General features: G+C 45.8%; 1 protein-coding gene across 1 annotated transcript; it reads right to left on the bottom strand.

The window, feature by feature from the left end:
* Positions 1 to 723: 723 nt before the first annotated feature.
* On the bottom strand, positions 724 to 17,399 carry LOC147901244 (uncharacterized). Its single transcript, XM_087375562.1, has 3 exons — positions 16,879 to 17,399; positions 2,204 to 2,310; positions 724 to 1,925 (listed from the first exon to the last, which is right to left on the bottom strand). Exons 1-3 carry the CDS (start codon positions 17,374 to 17,376, stop codon positions 1,004 to 1,006), a joined length of 1,527 nt encoding a protein of 508 aa, XP_087231688.1. The 5' UTR covers positions 17,377 to 17,399; the 3' UTR covers positions 724 to 1,003.
* Positions 17,400 to 21,791: the final 4,392 nt, after the last annotated feature.

Genomic DNA, 21,791 nt, shown 5'->3' with positions numbered 1-21,791 from the left:
CCATCTTTAGAGAGAAATACCTAACAAAAGACAAAAGATTTAGGATAAAAGACAAACACATTTAGGACCTCCACAAGCAAACAAAAAACTTAAACCCTAAACACATTAGAAGCCCTTAAACTTCTACTAACCCACATTTAAGCCTCATGCTAACCATAATTTGCAAGGTCAAATTGACCAAATGAACTAACTTCAAAACTATGGCCCTGATTAGTAACTCACTAACCAAGTCATCCCTTAGGACCCTTGCAAGGCCAATAACCACACCACGAAGGAGGATCCTAGAAACAAGCCTATTAAAGAGGGAAAAGACCCAAAGGAGTGAGAGTAATTAAACATTTGAGGCTTGCAACAACGAATACCTCAATCTAAGGACCCTTCAGGACAAGGGCAAGGAGTTATGAGGATCAGGCTAAGTACCCATTTGATGATGAGCTAAAAATTCAGCTGGTAAATAACAATTATTTTCAACGACTTCGAAGACTGTTACATTACAACTAGCTATATTGTCATGTTGGAGAAACTGCTCCTTAGCTTTTAATCATGATCACAATCATTGGCCAGATGAAGAAAGCCCATTCAAGAAGGACATGAATCGCATTTTGACGATTCAAGCAGCATGGCTATATCGAAAAAGTTATACAATCGAGCAGTAATTGGCGTGTAAGACAGTTGTTAAGAGTACAATATCATTCACCACCCTTCCTCAAAACAGCAGAAGAAAAAGCGCACAGGTGCACTATGAAGGGACTCATAAGATGAAACAGAAGTTGGTATCATTTTACATCAATATTCTCCGGTCCTGCGTGAAGGAACAAATCTGAAAGCCCAAGAGACAAAAGCCCTGCAGATCTTACACTTTACAGTTGACGTTACCTGTAAAGTATGCTGAGACCAGAGCAATACATTTACCAGGTTCTAAAATTATGATCCTGGTAAAAAAAATGGGGAGAAAAAGGTTTATATTAATCAGCAGCGAAGTACTTGCTTGTGTATCAAGATATCACGCACCATTCATGGCACTCTGAGGAGCTTCTATGCCACCTTCATCTGACACGGAAGACATTGCACTAGATTCTACTCGGAAATCTGGTTCTTGCATAGCAGAAACTGCATGTCCATTACCTCCAGTAGCTGCACCACTGAACAAAATCAGAGACCGGTCTAGCATTCCAAGAGGTGCTTCTGCAAGATTTTCACTGGGTGTTTCGGGAGGTAAGAGATATATCCTTTCCTTGCGGTTCACAAGCCTACAGACTATCCCTTCCAAGAATTCCCTGGAAAGCTTGAACTCTTTATTAAGCTCCTCTCTCAAGTCAGGATGTATTTTGAACCAGTTGCCAAGCATTCGATGGACGTGTGCACGAACCATGCGCCATGGAACAGGGTACTTCTCAAAGAAGTCGAGATATTCTAGCACCAGCCTCGGCTGATCCAATGGCCTCTGAAGCATCTCACTATTCTCCATCGATGTCCCATCTGAAATAGTATCTCCACCATCAGCCACTTTATAACCAGCAAAGAGGGCAGGATTCACAAGTAGTGGTTCTGCAGACAAGACTCCATCCACCCCCGTCTCTCTCATGCATTTGTACACATCATCTAGGCATTGAATGTTACCATTCGCTAGAACAGGGATATTGAGAGCCTGTTTCACTGCTTTGATGGCATGCCAATCTGCCCTGACAATCCTGCTGTCTTTTTGGTCACGTGTTCTGCCATGGACGGCAAGCAAGGAGCAACCAGCTTCTTCAAGCATACGAGCATATGCAAGTGTGTCTTCCAGCTTTGGGAAGATTCTAATCTTGCAAGAAACAGGCACAGACAAACTTGAGGCAAGTTTGTGCACAAGAGCACGAACAAGTGGAAGGTTGTCCATCAAAAATGCTCCATAGTTACCTCGTTTTGCAATGCGTTGAGGACACCTGCAGAGTGGGAAATAAGCTTGAGAGTATGCAGAAAAGATTATGGACCCAAAGCATTATCGCAACAGTCAAAACCCCTCACATATTTGTATTTTACACTTGCTAATACATTCTAGTATAAGCATACCAAGCAATCCCCATCACGCAAAAGAAACAAAGGAATATCAACAGCTATCAAACTAACTCAGTTTGCAAAGCAAACAACAAACCAAGTTATGAGACAGACAGTTAACATTTTAATCATTGCTATCTCAAGAATCAGGCTCCTATGCAGTTACCCTAGATTGATGTCAACATAGTCGCAATGAGGTTCCACAATCTGAGCAGCAAGTAAAAGCTTCTCAGGATCATTTGCACAAAACTGGACAAATAGTGGTCGATCTTCCTGAAACGAACATGATATAACAGGTTTTTAGTATGAATATTTATTTCCTGCAATTAAATGGTGCAGAATGATTAGCAGCCTAATCCACATTTGAATGAATACTAGAAGATTTACGAACACTACTTGCCCTTGACACACTCCAAGAAATAGACATTTTAAACACATTAGCTCACACATTTACATACATATAGATATAGATATAATACCTATATGCATGCATGTATGTATGTATATACACACGCTACAGCATGCAATACACACACACATACATATATAGTGTGTGTGTGTGTGTGTGCGCGCGCAAGCGCGCGCCTACGTGAGTGTGTGCGTGCGACATACATGCACAAATGCCGTTATCAAACTTTTGAGACAATGCCAAGCTGCGAATTACCCAACTAGAAGGCGAAGATTAGGAGTCACATGGTGGCTAGGGAGATGTGAAGGGAAGCCACTAGCATAGAGCCAAAACTTGAGGATATGTTGGTATGCCTCGAGGAAGGTATTGACACCAGCAGACCCAACCCAAGTAGAAGAATGGGAGGACGACCTGAGGTGCTATCCAAGACCATTGAGACAATCTCAGACAGTATGATTCTGCATATTCAATTTGCGGATGCATTCTTGGAGGCCTGGGCATCCTGAGAGACTTGAACCAAACGCACTCGGAAGATTCGAAGGCTCCAAAATCAGCCATATACAATGAAGATGGAGGCGGCAAATCTTTAAGTGATCACTTGGTGAAGGCCAAGATAATCAAGGATGATCGTATGGCCAAAGGATGACACAAATCTTTTAGCATTGTTAGTCCTCAACATGCTTCCTAAGAGCTTCAGGGGATTGATTACATCAATGACAACAACAGTGCACCTTTGAGGGATTGAGGCTGATGCTACTACAAGAGGAAGCCATGAAGAAGATGTGCAATGAAAGCAGTGAGGACAAGGCCTTTGTTCTTCAGGGAAAGGAAAGGAAAATAAAAACAAGGCCAAGCCTAGACAAGCAAGCTGGGAAGAAGACTGATGGTAATCCTTAAGATGAGGCAACAAACTCTTCAGATGACAGAGACAAGAAAGAAAAGAAACGCCTGGACTGTGGCCGATTGCCAGTTTAGTGTAAAGGATTAGACACTAACACTGATCCATAACAGAGTTAAGACCTTCTAAAGCAAAATCTCTCACATTTGAGGAGCTACACCGACTTCGGTGACTCTCCACCCGCCATTTTGAAAGTCATAGAGTAATATCCCTTGCTAGCTGCTCCCATGGTCGACCAAGAGGAGGACGACCAATCCAAAAGGAAGAACCACAAGCCTGGTAACTATGGAACTTTTGTTAGAGCTGCTCCAAGCATCTCCGATACCATCCAGACAGTGAGGTGACCTATACTGCTGTTAGACGGAGAGCAATGGTGCACAAATTCAGATTCCTTTGTAAAGGTAAAGGACAAGTATTTCTCAAGTGGAGACTTCAAGGCCTGTTAAGCGAAGACTATTGCAATGTTCTAGAGTATGGCACCATGAAAAGATGCCTAGCTTGCTACAATTATTAGAAACATTAAGGAAATGGTCAATGTTACGTTAGTAATAAGATGAAAGGCACTTTTTGCCCCACTGAGGTTTTTTCTCCTCAACCAAAGTTTTTTTTTTTGGGGTGGCAAAGAACCTTAACCATAGTTAGTGGTTGAGTTAGTTGTTTGTAAAGGCCTTAACCCCCTAGGATTTTAGGAGTATCACATCTGGTTGCCTCTCACTCCCTTGTGCCTTCCCCTCCCCATTGGCATGAAAACCCTCGGTTTCATTGCGAGAAATCCTAGAGGAGAACTATTTTCAGTTAATGGTGTCTGGAAAGCTCTTGGAGCTGTTCTACAACTGTCCCTGTATTGGGTAAAACCACCACTGCTGGACTAGAAAACAAGGTGCTTTTGCTGCTTTTGATTGATTTCTGCCCTGCACTCCAGACGCACGGTCTCCAACTGGATTCGACCTTTTTTTTTGCTGTCAGAGGAAGATTCGAGCTGATATGCAGAAAATTGCCCCTTGTCTTGGGCAGCAAGCAGTTTTATTGTGCTGCAAATGTGTCGCACCAGGGCAATCAGATTTTACTTGATTTTCAAATATTATCGACTGATGGAAATCCGTTTTCAACTGATTCTCAGAGATTTCTGCATTTGCCCCTGCACAGGAGCAGTTATTTTGTTGTTCTGAAGTGTTTCCAGACCTGTTTTTAGGATTTTGGTTCTGTTCCAGAGCCGCTTTTACGGTTTCAAATATGTTATTTTGGGTTTCAAGCGGGCTGCCTTTTGAAGTTCCTGCAGAGAACCCTAATCTGGAAAGTCACATTTCTTGCTGTCGTGAACAGTTTTGACGTGTTCTGGAGGAGAATTGTAATGAAGGTGGGAAATAGGTGGGAAAAAAGAAGGGAAATTGGTGGTGAGATAGGAGAAAGAAGGGGGACTATATCAGTGAGCCCCTAATGATTTGTATGGTACTTTTTTATGTGACATCTAATCCTATCTACTATTCCTTCCTCCTTTCTCCTACCCCTTCTCCTCCCTTCTTCCCCTATCTCTCTCCCCTTCTGCTAGTCTATCCCCTTTCTCTAAATTTGCCCCTACCCCCTTTTCTACATTGGTATCAAAGCTCCAACCCTGGCATATTTGCTTCTCCACTTCATCCTTTACTCCAATACCCAGCAGCTGCTACACTAACGCCAACGCTCGCAGCTCTGCATTAGCGTGCAACAATCAAAATCAATGCAACTGCTGACGAAGTATAGCATTGAAGATATTCTGCCTAAGAGCCATATTGTGCGCAAAGAGAGCCCTTGTGCAGGTAGCTCATCTAGCCTGCCCACCCATCCATTGACACCTGCACCAATATAGAGGAAAGAGCATCTAGAAACTGTGTCTACGCTGCCTGCGCTTCCCGGGATGCAGGAGAGAGAGGCTGAGTGGAAGGCGCCTCTGCACCACCAATGGATGCAGCCACTGTGGCAGGCACTTGCTCATACTGAGCAGCCTCATCCATGTCATGCAATCGGTGGCATGGTGACTGGCCCTAGAGAGAGGAACTCGAATGTAGGCAAGGAGAAATGGATAGCAAAACCATGCTGTAATGAGCACCTGAAATAGTGTGTGGAAAACACGAAAATGTCGATGGAGAGGCTCAGAAGAAAGGTCGTCGAAGAAGCTTTGAAATGGGGCTTGAATGAGCCGAAATAGGGCTATGGAGAGCCCCTAAAAGAGGCTGAAAAATTCTGAGTTTTTGCCCCTTTCCAAAAAAGAGGCGAGGGCGACAGGGGCGGCATCAGGAATCGACGGACTAGAACTCGACGGATGTGGCAACGACGGGACTACTAGCGTAGCAAAAGAGCAACTACAAAAGAAAGGAGTTGCAAGGCAACAACGGGGCTGGCGGGCGTGGCACATATGGGCTCACGGATGACAGCGGACGGAAGACTCAACCGCTCACGAGATTCAGCCACTCACTAAACGAGGGCTGATGGAAATTGGAGCAGGCGATAGATCGACGAAGGCTCATGGCTGGAGCTCCGTCAGCAACGGGACATCATGACATGTATGCTGCAGATGTTTGTCGATGGAGTACTCTGCTCTCAACCTGCTTGGGCTATACATCGTCGGCTCCTCCAAGGTGCTTTCTGCCAGATAGGACTAGAGTTCAGCCAACAACTTACCACAGCAGGCTATGCAGGATACGGCTCTTGTCCAGATGAGACAGCACATTGGTCAGCAGATCACATCTGCCATTGCTATGCAGGATAAGGGTAAGCAGTTTCTGATCCCGTATAAACTTGAAGCACTTAGACTTCACGTCCCTTGCCTAGGGACTGACTGCGGGATTTGGACTTTCCAGCAGATCTCCCCTTCTGCTGAGTCCTGCCTCTTTCCTGTACCTGCAAAGCATTTGAAGACTTGCTGCCCGCATTATTCTTCCTGCTCATCTCCTCCATAAGGAGAGAGCTCTCCACATCAACATACATAAGAGTGACATTTGAATTAGACAGGGTGGTCTTGAAAGTGTCCCAACTCTCAAGGAAGGTACACAACAAGAAAGTAGAATTGAACTCCTCATCAAGGTTCAACCCCTGTGCAATCAGCTGTGTAAAGATGGCATTGAACTCACTCAAGTGTGAGGTCATAGCTGTACCTTCCTTCATGCGAAGATCAACCAGCTTCTTCAACCAATAAACCTTACTGGCTGAACTCTTTTGGGCATACAACTCTGCTAGCCTCTGCCATAGGCCATAAGAGGTCTTTTCAGCCTGAACATTGAACACAAGAGAATCACTGAGAGTAAGCATGATAGCAGCCCTAGCGGACAAATCAAGCTCCTCCCACTCATCATCTGACATCCCAGATGGCTTGACACCCTTCACCCTTATGGGCTTAGAAATCTTCTTTAGAAGGAGTACATTCAAACACTGTTCTGCCCATAATGCATAATTGTGTGCCCCTTCCAATTTCTTTATGTTCAGAATTGAAGATTCACTTCCCCCTGATGCCATATCAGATAAGGAAAGTACCTGACTCCCTGTAGGTCAAAGAATGACTAAATAAAATTCTGATTTCTCAGAAAAACCTGCTCTATCAAGAGCCAGGAGCACTCACAATAGTGCTGTTTTTACTATTAAAAAAAATCTGCAGCAAAACAGAAAATTTCCCTCCAGTCACTGTACCTTCTGACACACTGTACCATGCTCAAATAGGCATAAAACAGTAACTTCAGAATGCTGCAGCTGTTCCACAAGTGCTTTATCAGTGCATCATCAGCTGACGAAGCACAAAACACTATTGTCCTGGACACTTCTCCCACCTCAGATGAGGTATTGCACTGATTTTATAAGCATAAACCACTTGTCATACACAGTTTTGTTCACTGAAAAGAGGCTCCAGACACTTCAGCCTGTCACAAACCTGCAACAGAGAATGGGACAAATCCCAAGCAATCACCCTTCTGCCAAGGGGATAAAAGGCATCTGAAGGTCTCAAACAGTAACTCAAGTGCTCACAAGCAAAATCTGGGCAAAAGCCCCTTGATTTGACACCTGTACCAAGTGAAAAATACCTCAACACTGAGGTAGCATACAAAATACAGCGCTTTCCTGGTACTTTCACCTAACAATGTGATGCATAAACAGCCCTGTGTACACAGTAACAACATAGATCGCAACGTACAAACACTGAAGAGAATCTTTTGAGCACTGTCAACGATGGACAGTTAGGGACCGAGTAAACTCGATGCGCCCTGGCCAAGCGTGGCTCAACTGAGATTTTTCAAGGTGTCGTACACAGAATGTGACCTGCAGAAATGTCACTGAATACACTGCGGAAACAAGACCAATGTGGGCACCCTGGCTCCACACTGCCTCAAGGCATACACTGCATAAACTTCCAGGCAAAAGCCCTTTGAAAATGTCGCCCAAAAGCTGAGATTTGCACTCAGCAAAAAACATAAAAGCCCTCTGCAAAATCAAGGCATTTGACCTTCCCGAAACAAGATAACTGTGCAACCACCACACACTGTGGTACTAGTCACCTCAAGCACGAGGGACACGAGGGTACTTGCTGTACCTTCAACACACAGTTGTTAGAACTGAACAACCGGGAATGTAGAGCAGAGTGCTCTCTCTTTTTCTTCTTCCCCAAAAAAAAATACCTGCTATACCGGCTGTACCTGTTGTACCTGCTGTACCTGTGCATGGTACAAATCCCAAAAAAACAAAATTCGAACTGTACCTTCCTTCCCTCTCTGACGCAACCACCATACAACGGCGTCCGTACAGTACGGCCGCCTGTACGGTTTCCGTACGACGGTACGGATGGCCATACCTGACCGTACGGGGTGTGCGGTGCGCAGCTAGCTGCTGCTACGTATGCAAGCTGCCCCGCGATGCCTGCGCGTTGCCGTGCGTGCGTCGCCTGCGCGCTGTCGTGCTGCTGCCCGCGCTCGCTGCCTGCTCTACCCGCGTGCTCTGCCTGCGCGCTGCCCAACTCTACCTGCGCGCTGCCTGCGAGCTGCCCGTTGCTGAGCTCGCTGCTGCCGCTGCTGAGGGCACAAGGCCCGAGGGGATAGGGAGGGGTAGAGGGAGAGGTAGACAGGAGTGGAGAGGGAGAGGGAGAGGTGAAGGCTCTGATACCAATTGTGAGGGAAAGAGAGAGGGAGTGGAACAACGGGGAGAGAGTGAGAGAGAGGGGAGACACAAAAGATGTGGGTGTGAAGTGTTGAGCCACACCACAAACTCATAGGTTTTATTAGGATTAGGTTTTTCACCCTACGACTGTCTTAAGACACTCATAGGTGTCATATCTTTAACAAAAGGGTGGCAATGTGCCTTTACCCCAACAGGTTACACACACAAGAATTATGCAGCCAAGGATATCAAGGACAAACTCACAGTGCATAAGTTTAAAGTGGACACTCGCACTCCCAATGAGTTGGGAGGAGTGGCTCACGAAGCTGGAAGACTATTTACCCTTCTACCCCAAGTCTGAGGAGAAGCGCATCATTTTTGCAAGTATGCATATGCAGGACTATGCCCACACATGGTGGCGATACATGAGGGATTTGCCTCAGAGACTAACCACTTGGAGGGGTTTCAAAAAATTTATGGTCACTACATTTGTATCTCCACTTGTATTGGATCAATACTTGGCTGAATTTTATGCCTTGGTAGGGTCTAAGAGTACTTGCAACGCTTTTGGAGGCATCCCCTGTTTGTGCAGGACGTATCTGAAAAGAGCAAGCTGCTGCATTTCATCCATGGGTTAAGTCCTTCTCTTGCTGCAGATGTGAAGGCACATAACCCTCAAACAATTGAGAGGGCAGCTCAGCTTGCAGTAGCAAGCACAGAAATGCCATGGGCAGCTCGCATGCTACGGGGTATGACGATGAGCCGGAGCCTAAGTTTGCTGAGTGGACTGACAAGAAATATGCAGCAGCACCATTTCCTTGCTTTCCTACTGTCTCGGGTAGTAAGATGCCGTATGCCAGGCCTTCCACGTATCCTGATGCCAAGCTTGGAGGCAAGCCTACTGCTGGAAATGAGCAGGCTGAGATAAAAAAGCATACACGGGCAATAATGGACAGCAGAAAGAAGGCCAACTTATGCTTTAAATGTGGCGAGAAATGGACTCCTGAGCACAGGAATGTGTGCAAGATGCACAACAGTAGTACTGCCAAGCTCAACATGATCATTGACCTCTCAGATGACGAGGAATTGTTTGATGCCCCAGGGTCTTTGGATACGTCTCAGGATGAGATGGCAAAAACACATGATGCAAATGAGGCTCCTGACACTGGAGCCACGAAGGGCACTGACTTTCCTTTTGATCCTGGAGGTGCTACTGCGCATGAAACTCATGCTTCGCATTGTATGAGATCTTGCCCACAGGTGGCATGAGAGGCCATAGGCCCACACTCTTTTCTGTGGAGCATCACGATGTGATGGCTTTTTATGCACGTGAAGATGCAAGTGGTAATGCTCCTGTGAACGAGGAGGAGGTTTATTGGGATGCCCAGCCAACACTTTATACTATTTCCCCGCATGCCTTGATGGGTGACAAAAGTGCTAATACTATCAGATTAACAAGGATGATTAATAGCAGGATTGTGCATGTGTTGGTGGACAACGGTAGCACCCACTGTTTTGTTGACTGCAAGACCTTACAGAGGGTGGGATTGATTGCTACTGACATAGACCATGGGCTGAGAGTAGAAGTGGCCAATGGACAGCATATGATCAGTAGATCTTGTTGCCAAGATGCAAGATTTAAGTTCTTTGATGACTATACATTTGCAAGTGATCTCTTGGCACTTGACATGGGCCCAATAGATGTTGTCCTAGCCTATGATTGGTTGCAATCACTCGGCAAAATCAGCATGGATTTCAATACCTTAACACTCAGCTTTGTCCACAGGGATTTCAAGCAAGTTCTACAAATCTTGAGGTTGCATCAACTTTATGCTAAAGCCAGCAAATGCACTTTTATGGCAGAAGAGGTTGAGTATCTTGGTCACATTGTGAGCAAGGATGGCATTCGAGTGGATCTTGCAAACGTGAAATGCATTGAGGATTGGCCACAGCCACGCAACCCTACTCAGTTGAGGAGATTTCTAGGTCTTGCTTCCTTCTACAGGCGCTTTAATCGCAAGTTTGCCAAGAGGGCAGCCCCTCTGACAGAACTTTTGAAAAAGGATGCTTTTATGTGGTCTACAGATGCACAGTGCAGCTTTGAAGACCTGAAATTCGCCCTCACTCATGCTCCTATGTTGGTATGCTGGTATGCCCTGATTTTTCGCGTACTTTCATTGTGGACGCAGATGCCAGTGGCAAAGGATTAGGGGCTGTGCTAAGGCAAGAACAGGGGGTAATTGCTTTTGAAAGCAGGAAATTGGATGCCAAGGAACTGGATTATCATGTGTATGATCAGGAGATGTCAGCTATCCTCCATGCTTTCGAAAAATGGCACCACTAACTATACGGCAGCAAAATCAAGGTTAAGATAGATCATAGGACACTCAGGTATTTCCTTACGCAGCCCAACTTGTCAATGAAGCAGAAGAGGTGGCTGGCTAAGGTTTAGTCTTACGATTTCGACATTGAATACAGGAAAGGGAGAGAAACGTGGTTGCAGATGCCTTATCCCGTATGTGGGCTTGCAGTTTGTCTGCCATTTCTACCATCTACCAGGAGTGGGTTCATGGTATTCAGGAAGAATACATGCAGGATTCTAAGGCAGCTCCCATATTTGTGGAGTTCCAGAGGCCATCGAGGGGGCATGCTGAATTTAAGCTGCATAATGGGCTGTTGTGGTGCAAGGACAGAATTTATTCGGTGCCAGGTTCGAAGTATCGACTGCTGGTCTTACAAGAAATGCACTCATCTCCTATGGCAGGACATGCGGGTATTATTAAGACATATGAAAAGGTCAAACAAAGCTTTATCTCGGATGGCTTGTGAGGGGATGTAGTGAAATTTGTCAGTGAATGTTTGCCCTGCCAGCAGAATAGAGTGGACAGCTGGTTACCCACGGGTCTCTTGCAGCCATTACCTATTCCAGAAGGCAAATGGACTCACATTGCTATGGATTTCATCACAGGGTTGCCTTCCATAGAGGGGGGATGGGATAGCATTTTTGTGGTGGTTGACAGAATGACAAAGCAGGCCCATTTCATACCCACTAGGGTGAACAAATGGTGGAGTATTTGAGGCATTTCTGTCATGACACACAGAAGTCTTGGAATAAGTGGTTGGCACTTGCTGAATTTTGTTACAATAGTACCAACCACATCTCTCTAGGCATGAGCCTGTTCGAGGCTATGTATTGATGCACAATGGGTATGCCATCTTTAGTTGCAGACATGGCTGTGAAAAATCAGCAAGCAAGAAATGACTTGGAGAGTATGGATGCCCTTCTGCAATTGGCTAAAAAGAATATGCAGGATGCCCAAGCCAAGTAGAAGAAGTATGCGGATGAACACATGAGGTATTTGTCTTTTGAAGAAGGGGATTATGTGCACTTACGCCTCCATAAGAACCGTTATGCCTTGCTGAAAGGTAACACCAATAGAAGCTTGCTCACAGGTATTACGGTCCCTACAGGATCATCCGCAAAGTTGGCGAGGTGGCGTATGAGTTGGAGCTACCCAGGACCTCCAGGATTCATAGTGTTTTCCATGTGTCCTTGCTGAAGCCACATGTCGGACAGCATGTCCAAGTCCTTCCTGAGCTACCACCTATGGATGAGGAGGGCCACATACTCTATGTTCCAGAGCGCATCATGGGTTTCAAGGATCACGTACTCCAAAACAAAGTCTACACCGAGAATCTTATCAAGTGGCAGGGACTTCCTGAGGATGAGAACTTATGGCAACCAGAGAGCATTGTCCAGGACAACCCCTATCTCCTACCAGGCTGATTATTATTTGCTGTTTGCTGCACCTATTTAACAGCCTGCATATAAAATTTTGAGGGCGAAATTCCTTGGGGAGGGATGGCTGTAATGAAGGTGGGAAATAGCAAGGAATTAGGTGGGAAATAGGTGGGAAAAAAGAAGGGAAATTGGTGGTAAGATAGGAGAAAGAAGGGGGACTTATAAGTTAGCCCCTAATGATTTGTATGGTATTTTTTGATGTGACATCTAACCCTATCTACTCTCCCTTCTTCCCCTATCTCTCTCCCCTTCTGCTAGTCTATCCCCTTTCTCTAAATCTGCCCTACCCCCTTTTCTACAAGAATACTGCTTTTTTTTAAATGCTTTACAGGCTATAACTTTCCTGCTCAACTTTGAAGTTTGCCTCAATTCGCTTGCATTTGGAGTACCTTTTTGCCTAAAAAATATGGGGTTTTTCATCACCATTGCTTAGAGGGTCTTAATTTGCAAGTACGAGTCTGATTTCAGCCAATTGGCTTGTGGAGCATTGAATTTTGTTGGTGCAGTTTAATTCACAACAAGTGAATTTTTCAAAAGTCATATCTTTGGCAAGGAGAGAGACTCAGCATTCAACCTTGGTATGACCGAGGCTATGATAATTGACACCTTATGGCATCAATTTTCAGCCCTTCAGCCCTCTTTCTAGTTTCAGCCCTCTTTCAAGCTTCCATGGCTTCAAGAAGCCATATCTGATGTTAGAAAATTACCCAACAAAGGGTACACACAGCGGAAGACTTATAGTAATGCCCAAGAGCTCACACAGTGTGGTGTGGAATGTGGAATCACAAACTTCCTAACTTATGTGCATAAAATAGATGTGCAGATTCATCAATAGACAATGAACCAGCCAGATAGAGAAACCACCAAAATAATATATTTCCGTCCAAAACTATGGACACAATACAAAATAGGTAGATCCAAAGTCTCATCAATGGTGTGGTCCTCTGATCTAACCACAAGGTCCTTCTCCTATCTACTGGCTATCTCTAGACTCGAGCCCACGTGCTCCACCTCGAGCGCAAGTAGACTTTCCGTCCAAAGATCTCAGCACAGACTTTCCGTCCAAAGATCTCAGCACCTTGCTGCCCTAGTAGACAGCCTAGGCTTCAGCCCCAAGTGAGCTCAGTCTGCAGCAACTCTGGCCCTGCTTTGCCTCCTGGATGTAGGCCCAAAGATCAGACGTCTGCTGCTCCTGCTGCTCCTATGTTTGCTGACTTGCTGGATGAATTGTGAGGCATCAAGCCTCTCCTTTTATAGGCCTAGGGGCCTGTCAAAAAACCAACCAGCCTGCCCTAATCTGGCCGACCAGACTGTGGCTGATCCAGCCCTTCAAGGGCTCACAACCCGGGGCTTTTGGCCCCACACTTCTAGGGCCTTTGTCCCTCCAATCTAGGCAAGGTCCCAGCCCTATATAAGCCTGCCTGGCCAACCTGTGTGGGCTATAAATATGCCCCCCAGGGTCAGTCCCTTGCAGCCCTCCTTGCTGCTGCCTCTGGACACCTGGGTGCCCACTCTCCAGCCCTAAACCAGGGCCTCCAAACAGTCCCAAAACCTGCTCCACATCTGTGCTTATCCATCCTGCACATCCTGCCATCATTGCGCCTCTGCCAGGCTCTTCTCCAGTAGTGTACAGAGCCGTACACCCTGCAGATGTCAGCGCCATGTGATCGCCTCCTATTTTGGGTCCCTTGTGCTGGCTGCTGCTTCGCCTTCTGCTGCTGCAGATCCATCCTAGCTCTGGGTACTTTCCATGGTCTTTGATGTGAGGTGCTGCCCATGTGGCAGCCCCCTCTCTTTCTTCTCTCTTGGGCATATCCTGCCCCAGGTCTCCCTCCCCCATGCATGGTGACCTTTCCAACACCCCCTCTCACCGACACATCTCAGCCCAATGCCAACACATCAATGACAATGCTCCAGTAACTCCCTAGTCGTAGTCCTCTGGAACACTTCAATGTCGAAATCTTTCCCTATCTTTTCATCCAGTGGCTCCTGCTCCACCAGGTCTAGTTCCGCTTCCGCACACCATCCTGGTACACAGTTCCATCTCTGGTAGCATCTCCTGGCACCACCTCCTTCAGTCACGTTCCCGCCTTCGAACTCAAGCAATCCAGCTATCACGATCTTCCAGTTGTCCCCCTCATAATGAGTGAACAACCTAGAGTCTTCCAGGCACCATGCTCTGAGGGTCTGTTTCAACCCGTCCTTCCTTTGGCAAGGTCTGTAACCAATGAATATTTCCAGTTTACCTGGACCATGAACTCTCGCTGAGTTCTCAAGCAGGTACTCTTCTGGCTTCAGTACTCTTTGTCCATCACCTTCAAGCAATCTGCGTCCGAGATTTGAAGAAGCACCAATACTTCCCCTTCTGCCTTCAAAGAAGGCCGATTCCTTCCAATCTCGTATCACCTGAGACAAATGAAGAACAGAGTCTCTCCACAGCATGCTATAAAGGCTCATATGCAAAATATCAAGTACATACCAGACTGTTGTACTGCCTGTGTGTTTGCTCTGGAAGCAAACCCTGTACCTCAATGAGGCACCCGCCAAGAGCCTGTGTAATCCTTTATTGTCCCCTTCTGAAGTACAGCATCCATCTGACCATGAGAACCCAGGGCCCTCCATGGAATCCACCCTCGTGTTAGTGTCAACAGCCACGCACCTGGAAGGTACCAAGCGCTCCATGCTGTCCTTCACCTTCACAAAGGCATCTGATTCCTCGTTGACCCACATCTCTATGTCAGACATCCTCACTGTGATTTCTGGATCAACATATCTGACCTCGGTAACACTCGGTGATGTCACCATGAACAATTTAATTACCACATTTGCTTTGGCCTCTCCCTCTGAATCTGAGTCGGACTCCTTTTTGTTTTTCTGATCCGCCTTTTTCTTTCTGCAGTCCTTTGCAAAATGTCCTGGCGTATCACAGTAGAAGCACTTCTTCTTCTGCTTCCTTTAGAAGTCCCCTCGTCGTTAGAGTCGTCTTTCTTGGACTTGCCACTGTTAGGCTTGCCCTTTCCTTTGCCAGCGGAATCCTTCGCCAACATCGCCTTGTCGTCTTTGTCCTCGTTGTAGAGCTTCTCCCGAGCTTCCTCCTGTAGCAGTAATGGACCCGACTCCTCAAACATCAGAGGTTTGGTCCTCTGTCCTGCTATCACAGTCGTAACAAAGCTCTTGAAACTCCGAGGTAGTCTCCTCAGTACCATCAAGGCCAAATGGCAGGAGTCTGTCTTCTGACCAACTGCTGCCAGCTGATCCCTCACCACCTTTACCTTCGTCAAGTGGCTATGTATCGTATCTCCTTCCATATCGAGATTGTAGAGTTGAAGCTGAAGAAGCGGGCATGGGCATCTCTGTCTTCCCAAGCTTCGAGCTCCTCTCTGTCTACTTCCATGACTATCTCCCTTTTCTGTCCACCATGTCCTCCGCCTTCAACTCCACTCCCGTGATCAGCTTCCACAACTTCCAAGCCACTAAATAACTCCGGATCTTCACTTTCCAAATCGGGTAGTTGGTCCCGTCCAGTTTTCCAGACTCTCCAAAGTTAGGGATAGTGAATAAGAGAAAACTGGGAGAGGGGGAAGGGAAAGCAGGGGCTGAAGAGGCTGTGGAGGTCGACATCTCTGCCGTTTATACCACACAGCAAAGTCAACCAAACTCAATTTCAATAGACCAAAACTCTGAACGCACCTAACTGAACCTGAGTCACCCTCTTTCTCGCAAGGGCACAATCCTCCAGTCGTGGAAGTTGATTCCCTAGAGCTTCTGAATCAAGGTCGTCCTTTAGCAAGGTCCCTGCCTTCAGGCTCCCACACCTGTGAGCCTCCTACTTGGGCTCTGATACCATGTTAGAAAATTACCCAACAGAGGGTACACACAGCGGAAGACTTATAGTAATGCCCAGGAGCTCACACAGTGTGGTGTGGGATGTGGAATCACAAACTTCCTAACTTATGTGCATAAGAAATGTGCAGACTCATCAATAGACAATGAACCAACCAGATAGAGAAACCACCAAAATAATATATTTCCGTCCAAAACTATGGACACAATACAAAATAGGTAGATCCAGAGTCCCACCAATGGTGTGGTCCTCTGATCTAACCACAAGGTCCTTCTCCTATCTGCTGGCTATCTCTAGACTCGAGCCCACGTGCTCCATCTCGAGCGTAAGTAGACTTTCCGTCCAAAGATCTCAGCACCTTGCTGCCCTAGTAGGCAGCCTACGCTTGAATTGAGTGTTTGTACCTAAGCATCAGCTTGAAAGCTGTACAATGCAAGAAGGACAGCATCTAGCATCCATGCTAGCCAACCCACATAATTCCCATGGCCCCTTCATGTAAGAGAGACTCTACCCTATCCCCTTGCTTCCATTTCTGCTGTCTCTGCTATTTCCTGATAAGCAATCCCTAAGTTTAGCTACTGTTAGGCAGCATTAGTAGAAGGTTATGTTTCATGTTCGCCAGTTTTCCACCCGGGCAAGTTGAGCCATCAACAGTTCCACCATGCGCACTTTCCAACTCAAAAGAGGGATCGAGAATACCTTGAATTCAAAAAAAGCATAATACTCCTGAACGGGAAACAATGATCATATAAAATTTGCACCACTTATCTTACCGGGCAAGTTGTGAACTCGCTACTTCGATACTTGGCGTCGTCGGCAAAAAGTCGGGAGTGAAGCATCGGCGTGTAGGCAGCAGTGGCACCGTACTTCCGACACAGCATTCGGAAAGGTAGCTCGGATTGATCAACCATGGGTGCTACGATGAGCTTCGGCTCTCCAAGTCGTTTCCAATGTTCCCAGGCCTTTGAGATTCTGTCAGAAGTAGGGGGTTCTGTTTTGAGCTTCTTGGAAGAAAAGCTGGCGCAATCGTCTACAGAGGAGGTCATGGCGACGCCAAGGTCAGCAGCAGGGGGGTCTTCTGAGCGAATTGTGCAGGACAGAGGGGGTGCAGGCGATGCCAAGGCAGCCATGCGAGAGATGGAGTGTCGCAGGGGAGAGCAGAGGTGAAAGGAAGAGGAGCTCATTGCATTGTGTATGCTCAGAACTATTTCAGGTTTTAGGCTCTGAATGGCATGAGCATGCCCATCTCCCGGTGGAAAGCGCATGCTCATGCCCTTTCCTACCAGGTGGTGATGGTGAGCTATTGGTTCATAAGAGGTTGGCCCTTCTTGGCTGAGATCCGTTTTGATACCACTCCCAACGGCCTGCTTCCCCACCCTGCAGGTCGATGCATTGTCCATTTGGAGACCTAGCAATGGCACCAGGTGAGCTATTGGTTCATTACACCAGGTGATGGTGAGCTATTGGTTCATTCTAGGCTCATAAGAGGGTGGCACCAAGTGATGGTGAGCTATTGGTTCATTATAAGTTCATAAGAGGGTGGCCCTTCTTGGCTGAGATCCGTTTTGACACCACGTGCAACGGCTTGCTTCCTCGCCCTGCAGGTCGATGCATTGTCCATTTGGAGACCTGGTAGTGGGAGGGTGGAGGTCAATTTTGAGACCTGGTAGTGGGAGGGTGGAGGTCAATCCATCGCACAATTTTGAATTTGAAATTCATGTACTAGAGTTTGTAGACTGCAGGAAGCTGTACAACAAGCTACGAGTAGAAAGGGGGATGGAAGCCGGTGTAGTTGATTGGCTAGGAGTCCAACGAAAATTGTTGGACTCAATCTGGCACCTAGGCGCGTTCCAGAGCACCACATCTCATCCATAAGTCTCCATAGATCATCGTGTGTCTGTCGAAAGAGAAGGTTGTCCGACACCCACCCTCCCCCTCGCCCAAGCCTCAGTCAAGAGGAGCAGAGCCAATGTAGGACTTTGGTGGGCATCCTCGTGTTTAAGCATAAGTGGTCCTCTCTAGTCCCCTTTAGTATTTATATAAAGGGCTTACTCCCACTTTTAATATTTATATAGCATGTCAGTCCTGCTCTTTAATATTTATATAGCTGGTTGCTTCCACTTCCAATAGCTAGGTCTAACATTAACTAGATGCACACACCATCCCATCAACCAAGCCAAAATAAGTCATCGAGAACACCCATGTGCCAACGCCCCTTCTAGTTGTAGCTAGATTTCCATGAACATGAACTACATGTTTTCAATTGGTAGAACCCCTATAGTTTTACTTTATGAAAGAAAGTGTAGTTTTGGTAGTACTAAAGGCAACATTTAATGCCCATTAACAATACTTTCTAGAATGGCCAATGGCCTTGCGTCAAGGAAAGGAAGAGTAGTTGAGGTAGCATTTGCAACCTGCAGTGCCCATTAACACCTTATAATAAGTAGGGTTACGGTAAAAAACCTAATACAATACTCAACACTAACCTCAATTTCACAAAAGCAAATACAAAGGAAATTTCAAAAAATCCCCAACTTTCCATAAACTCTTAGCATGGCCAAAATTTAAAAAAAGGAGAGGGACGAGATACATTGGCATTAAATTTCTCGTTTTTTACAAAACTATCATGATTGTCGTAAGACCTTAAGGGTGGTGTGTGTGTGTGTGTGCACGCACTCGCACGTGCGCGCATGTGTGTGTGTGTACACACACACACACACAATTAAGGCACACGAGTGCTCATGGGAATTTCCTTGAGATTACACTATTAGGAATAGGAATAGCAAAAGGACAAATCAAAATGTTTTAAGCACTTATAAGAGAGCAAAAAGATAACTATATTTTAGGTGAGTTATATTGTCTATAAAAGGAGGAAGCACTCAACTAAGAAGTCATGCTTTTCTCCCCTATGTACCCACTTGATACCCAAACCTGCAACCCAATTAGGGATGGGATCTATTAGCCACCATTGTTAATAGTCTATGCAAGCGGTCGATTATTTTACAAGATAGCATGGAGAAGAAAGAGAGGAAGACAATAAGAAATCTACCTTGGAGCTGTATTGGCCCAAGCACCTTGTAAAAATGAGAGAGAGAGAGAGAGACAGAGAGAGGTAAGAAAGAATAGGGTTGGCCCTCCCTTCAAAAGGTGGAATGTATAAATAGCCAAAGGTTTTGACTTTGGTCTTCATTGTTGTATGCACAAGTTTGGAATACAAGCTCTCTTTCACTCCAAGAGTGTTTTAAGTGCTCTCGTTTCCTTTGTAATTCCTTTGTGTTTGCCACTTCATCCCCCTTCATTCCCCTCTTCGCTTCCCCCCTCCTTCTCTTCTTCCCTCTCCCCTTCCCCTTTCCCCTCGTAGTCTGAAGAGTGACACTTGAGGATGATTCATGCTTGCATTGCTCCCACAAGGAGTAGTTAGGAGGAGAGGTTCCCTTGCCATTCCTTCATGATCCCCACAACACATGCTAACCCCGCCACCATGGTCAACAGTCTATGTAAATAGCTGGATATTTTACAAGGTAGTGTGGAGAAGAAAGAGAGGAAGAGAGGAAGACAATTACAAATCTGCCTTGGAGTCATATGGGCCCAAGTGCCTTATAAAAATGAGAATGAGAGAGAGAGAGAGAGAGAGAGAGAGGTGAGAAAAGACAAGGTTGGGCCTCCCTTCAAAAGGTGGAATGTATATTAAATAGCTAAAGGTTTGACTCTCGTCTTCATTGTTGTATGCACAAGTTTGTAATACAAGCTCTCTTTCTCTCCAAGAGTGTTTTGAGTGTTCTCTTTTTTCCATTGTAGTGCCTTTGTGTGCCACTCCATCCCCCTTCATTCCCCTCTCTTCTCTTCTTCCCTCTCCCCTTCCCCTTTTCCCTCTCATGGAAACACATTGTAACAATCTAGGAATCTCAAGTGTGACACTTGAGAATGGTTCTTGTTTGCATTACTCCCACAAGTAGTTAAGAGGATAGGTTCCCTCGGCATTCCTTAAAGATCCCCATGATACGTGAGTCACCGCCAAACCACATTGTTTGCACTATTGTCAAAGAGGTCAAGGTATGCTTTTGCAATGTGTAAGTGTTCCCATTGCTCAATGTTTCTAGCTTAACTAGGAGTGTTGATTGTGGTGTATAGGACGTGGTTTGTGAGAGGAAAAGAAAGAAGCCGTCTTTTTCTATTTTTCAAGCATTTTAAGTTGAAGCTTGTTTTTTATTGTTTTTCGGTGTTGAATCATATGAATAGGTAGTAGAGATGATTGCTAAGGTGTGAATGTGCATTAAATGCTAGCACTCACCTACCACTAACACATCACCCTCCCTCTACCACATGTCATTAAATATGCTGATAAGTGTCAGATCCAAAGTCAACTTGCACGTAAGGGTGTCAACGCACAGATACCACTAAGTCGCTGTTAAATTAGATCTGCTACTTTCACAATCTTATAGCATTAACAATCACTACAATATCATGGGTTGCTACTTTAAGGAGGACAACACTATGACTCCAATTCGTCGCTATAAACAAGTCATTTCTTTAAGAATCTTGTTGCTTTATCTCGTTAACACAACGCAGCGATCATGTATACTGAACGGACCTTCAATTCACTGCTTTAAGGCTAACGCAACGGCTCACTGCTTTAAGGCTAGAGTTGCATAATGACTGAAATTGATTGTAGCAACCTATTAAGGTGACCAACATACACATCTAAGGTTTGGTAGAGTGCTTGGATTTGAACCAGAACTAGAGGATAGTGCCTCCAATAATATTATACTTGGCCTAGCAACCACCTTAGTGTCAATTCCCTCTGGGATCTTGACCTTATGTTCATATTGCATGGTCCCACATACACTAACAAGAGCTTGGAGAACTCAATGAGCTCTAAGGCAGAGAGATCCATGAAAACGTAAATCTCGAAGCCTTTGCGGCTCCTAATCTCAGATCCCATTCCCCCATACCATCAACCACAGCCTCACATCTTAGGGTATTTCTCTCTAACATTATGGGGAGGTTTGGTCTGTCTAACCCTGACTAAGTAAACCCCTCCACTAGGTAAACTAGGCTTGAGGGGCTGTAGCATCCTCCTACAACATCTGCATCAGGAAGCATGTAGAGTATTCCAATTTCCACCTCAATGGTGAATCCTACAGGGTCACATGTGTAGACCATCGAGCAAATTTGCAAAACCTTTGGGGACATAGGTGACTTGGATAAGGTCAATGCCTTTGGGCTGAGCCTAAATGGTAAGGCAAGCCAGTGGTACAAGTCTCTAAACCTTGAAGAGAAAACTAATTGTGATACACTCAGAAAGTCCTTCGTACTGGGGTTTGCCCCCAGCGGTCCCAGGTGGAGCCTCGTCAACCAACTATATGAGATAAAGCAGAAAGGCACTATCTCTCTGTGGCTCTCTGCCGGATTATATCGCTAGAACTAAGCAATCGTCTTGCACTGCAAACAATGCTCTCACTGCAAGGCTATGAGGATCTTAGTGCAAGCACTAGGAAGGGGGGCCACACCACCAACCTTCATAGTAACGAATACCAAATCTTCAAGGAGCAAGCTAATCACCATCTCCAAGCTTATTACTAAATTCCTAGAAGAGGGAGATCCAGTGTCCCATGTGGAGAGCTTCAAGCAAATTTGCAAGACCTTTGGGGACATAGGTGACTTGGATAAGGTCAATGCCTTTGGG

This window comes from Dipteris shenzhenensis, chromosome 6 (assembly GCF_047967505.1).
Source record: "Dipteris shenzhenensis isolate YYH24624 ecotype China chromosome 6, Dip_SZ_1.0, whole genome shotgun sequence".
NCBI lineage: Eukaryota > Viridiplantae > Streptophyta > Polypodiopsida > Gleicheniales > Dipteridaceae > Dipteris > Dipteris shenzhenensis.
The sequence above is the reverse complement of the archived record's forward strand: the minus strand, read 5'-3'. Positions and strand labels throughout refer to the sequence as shown.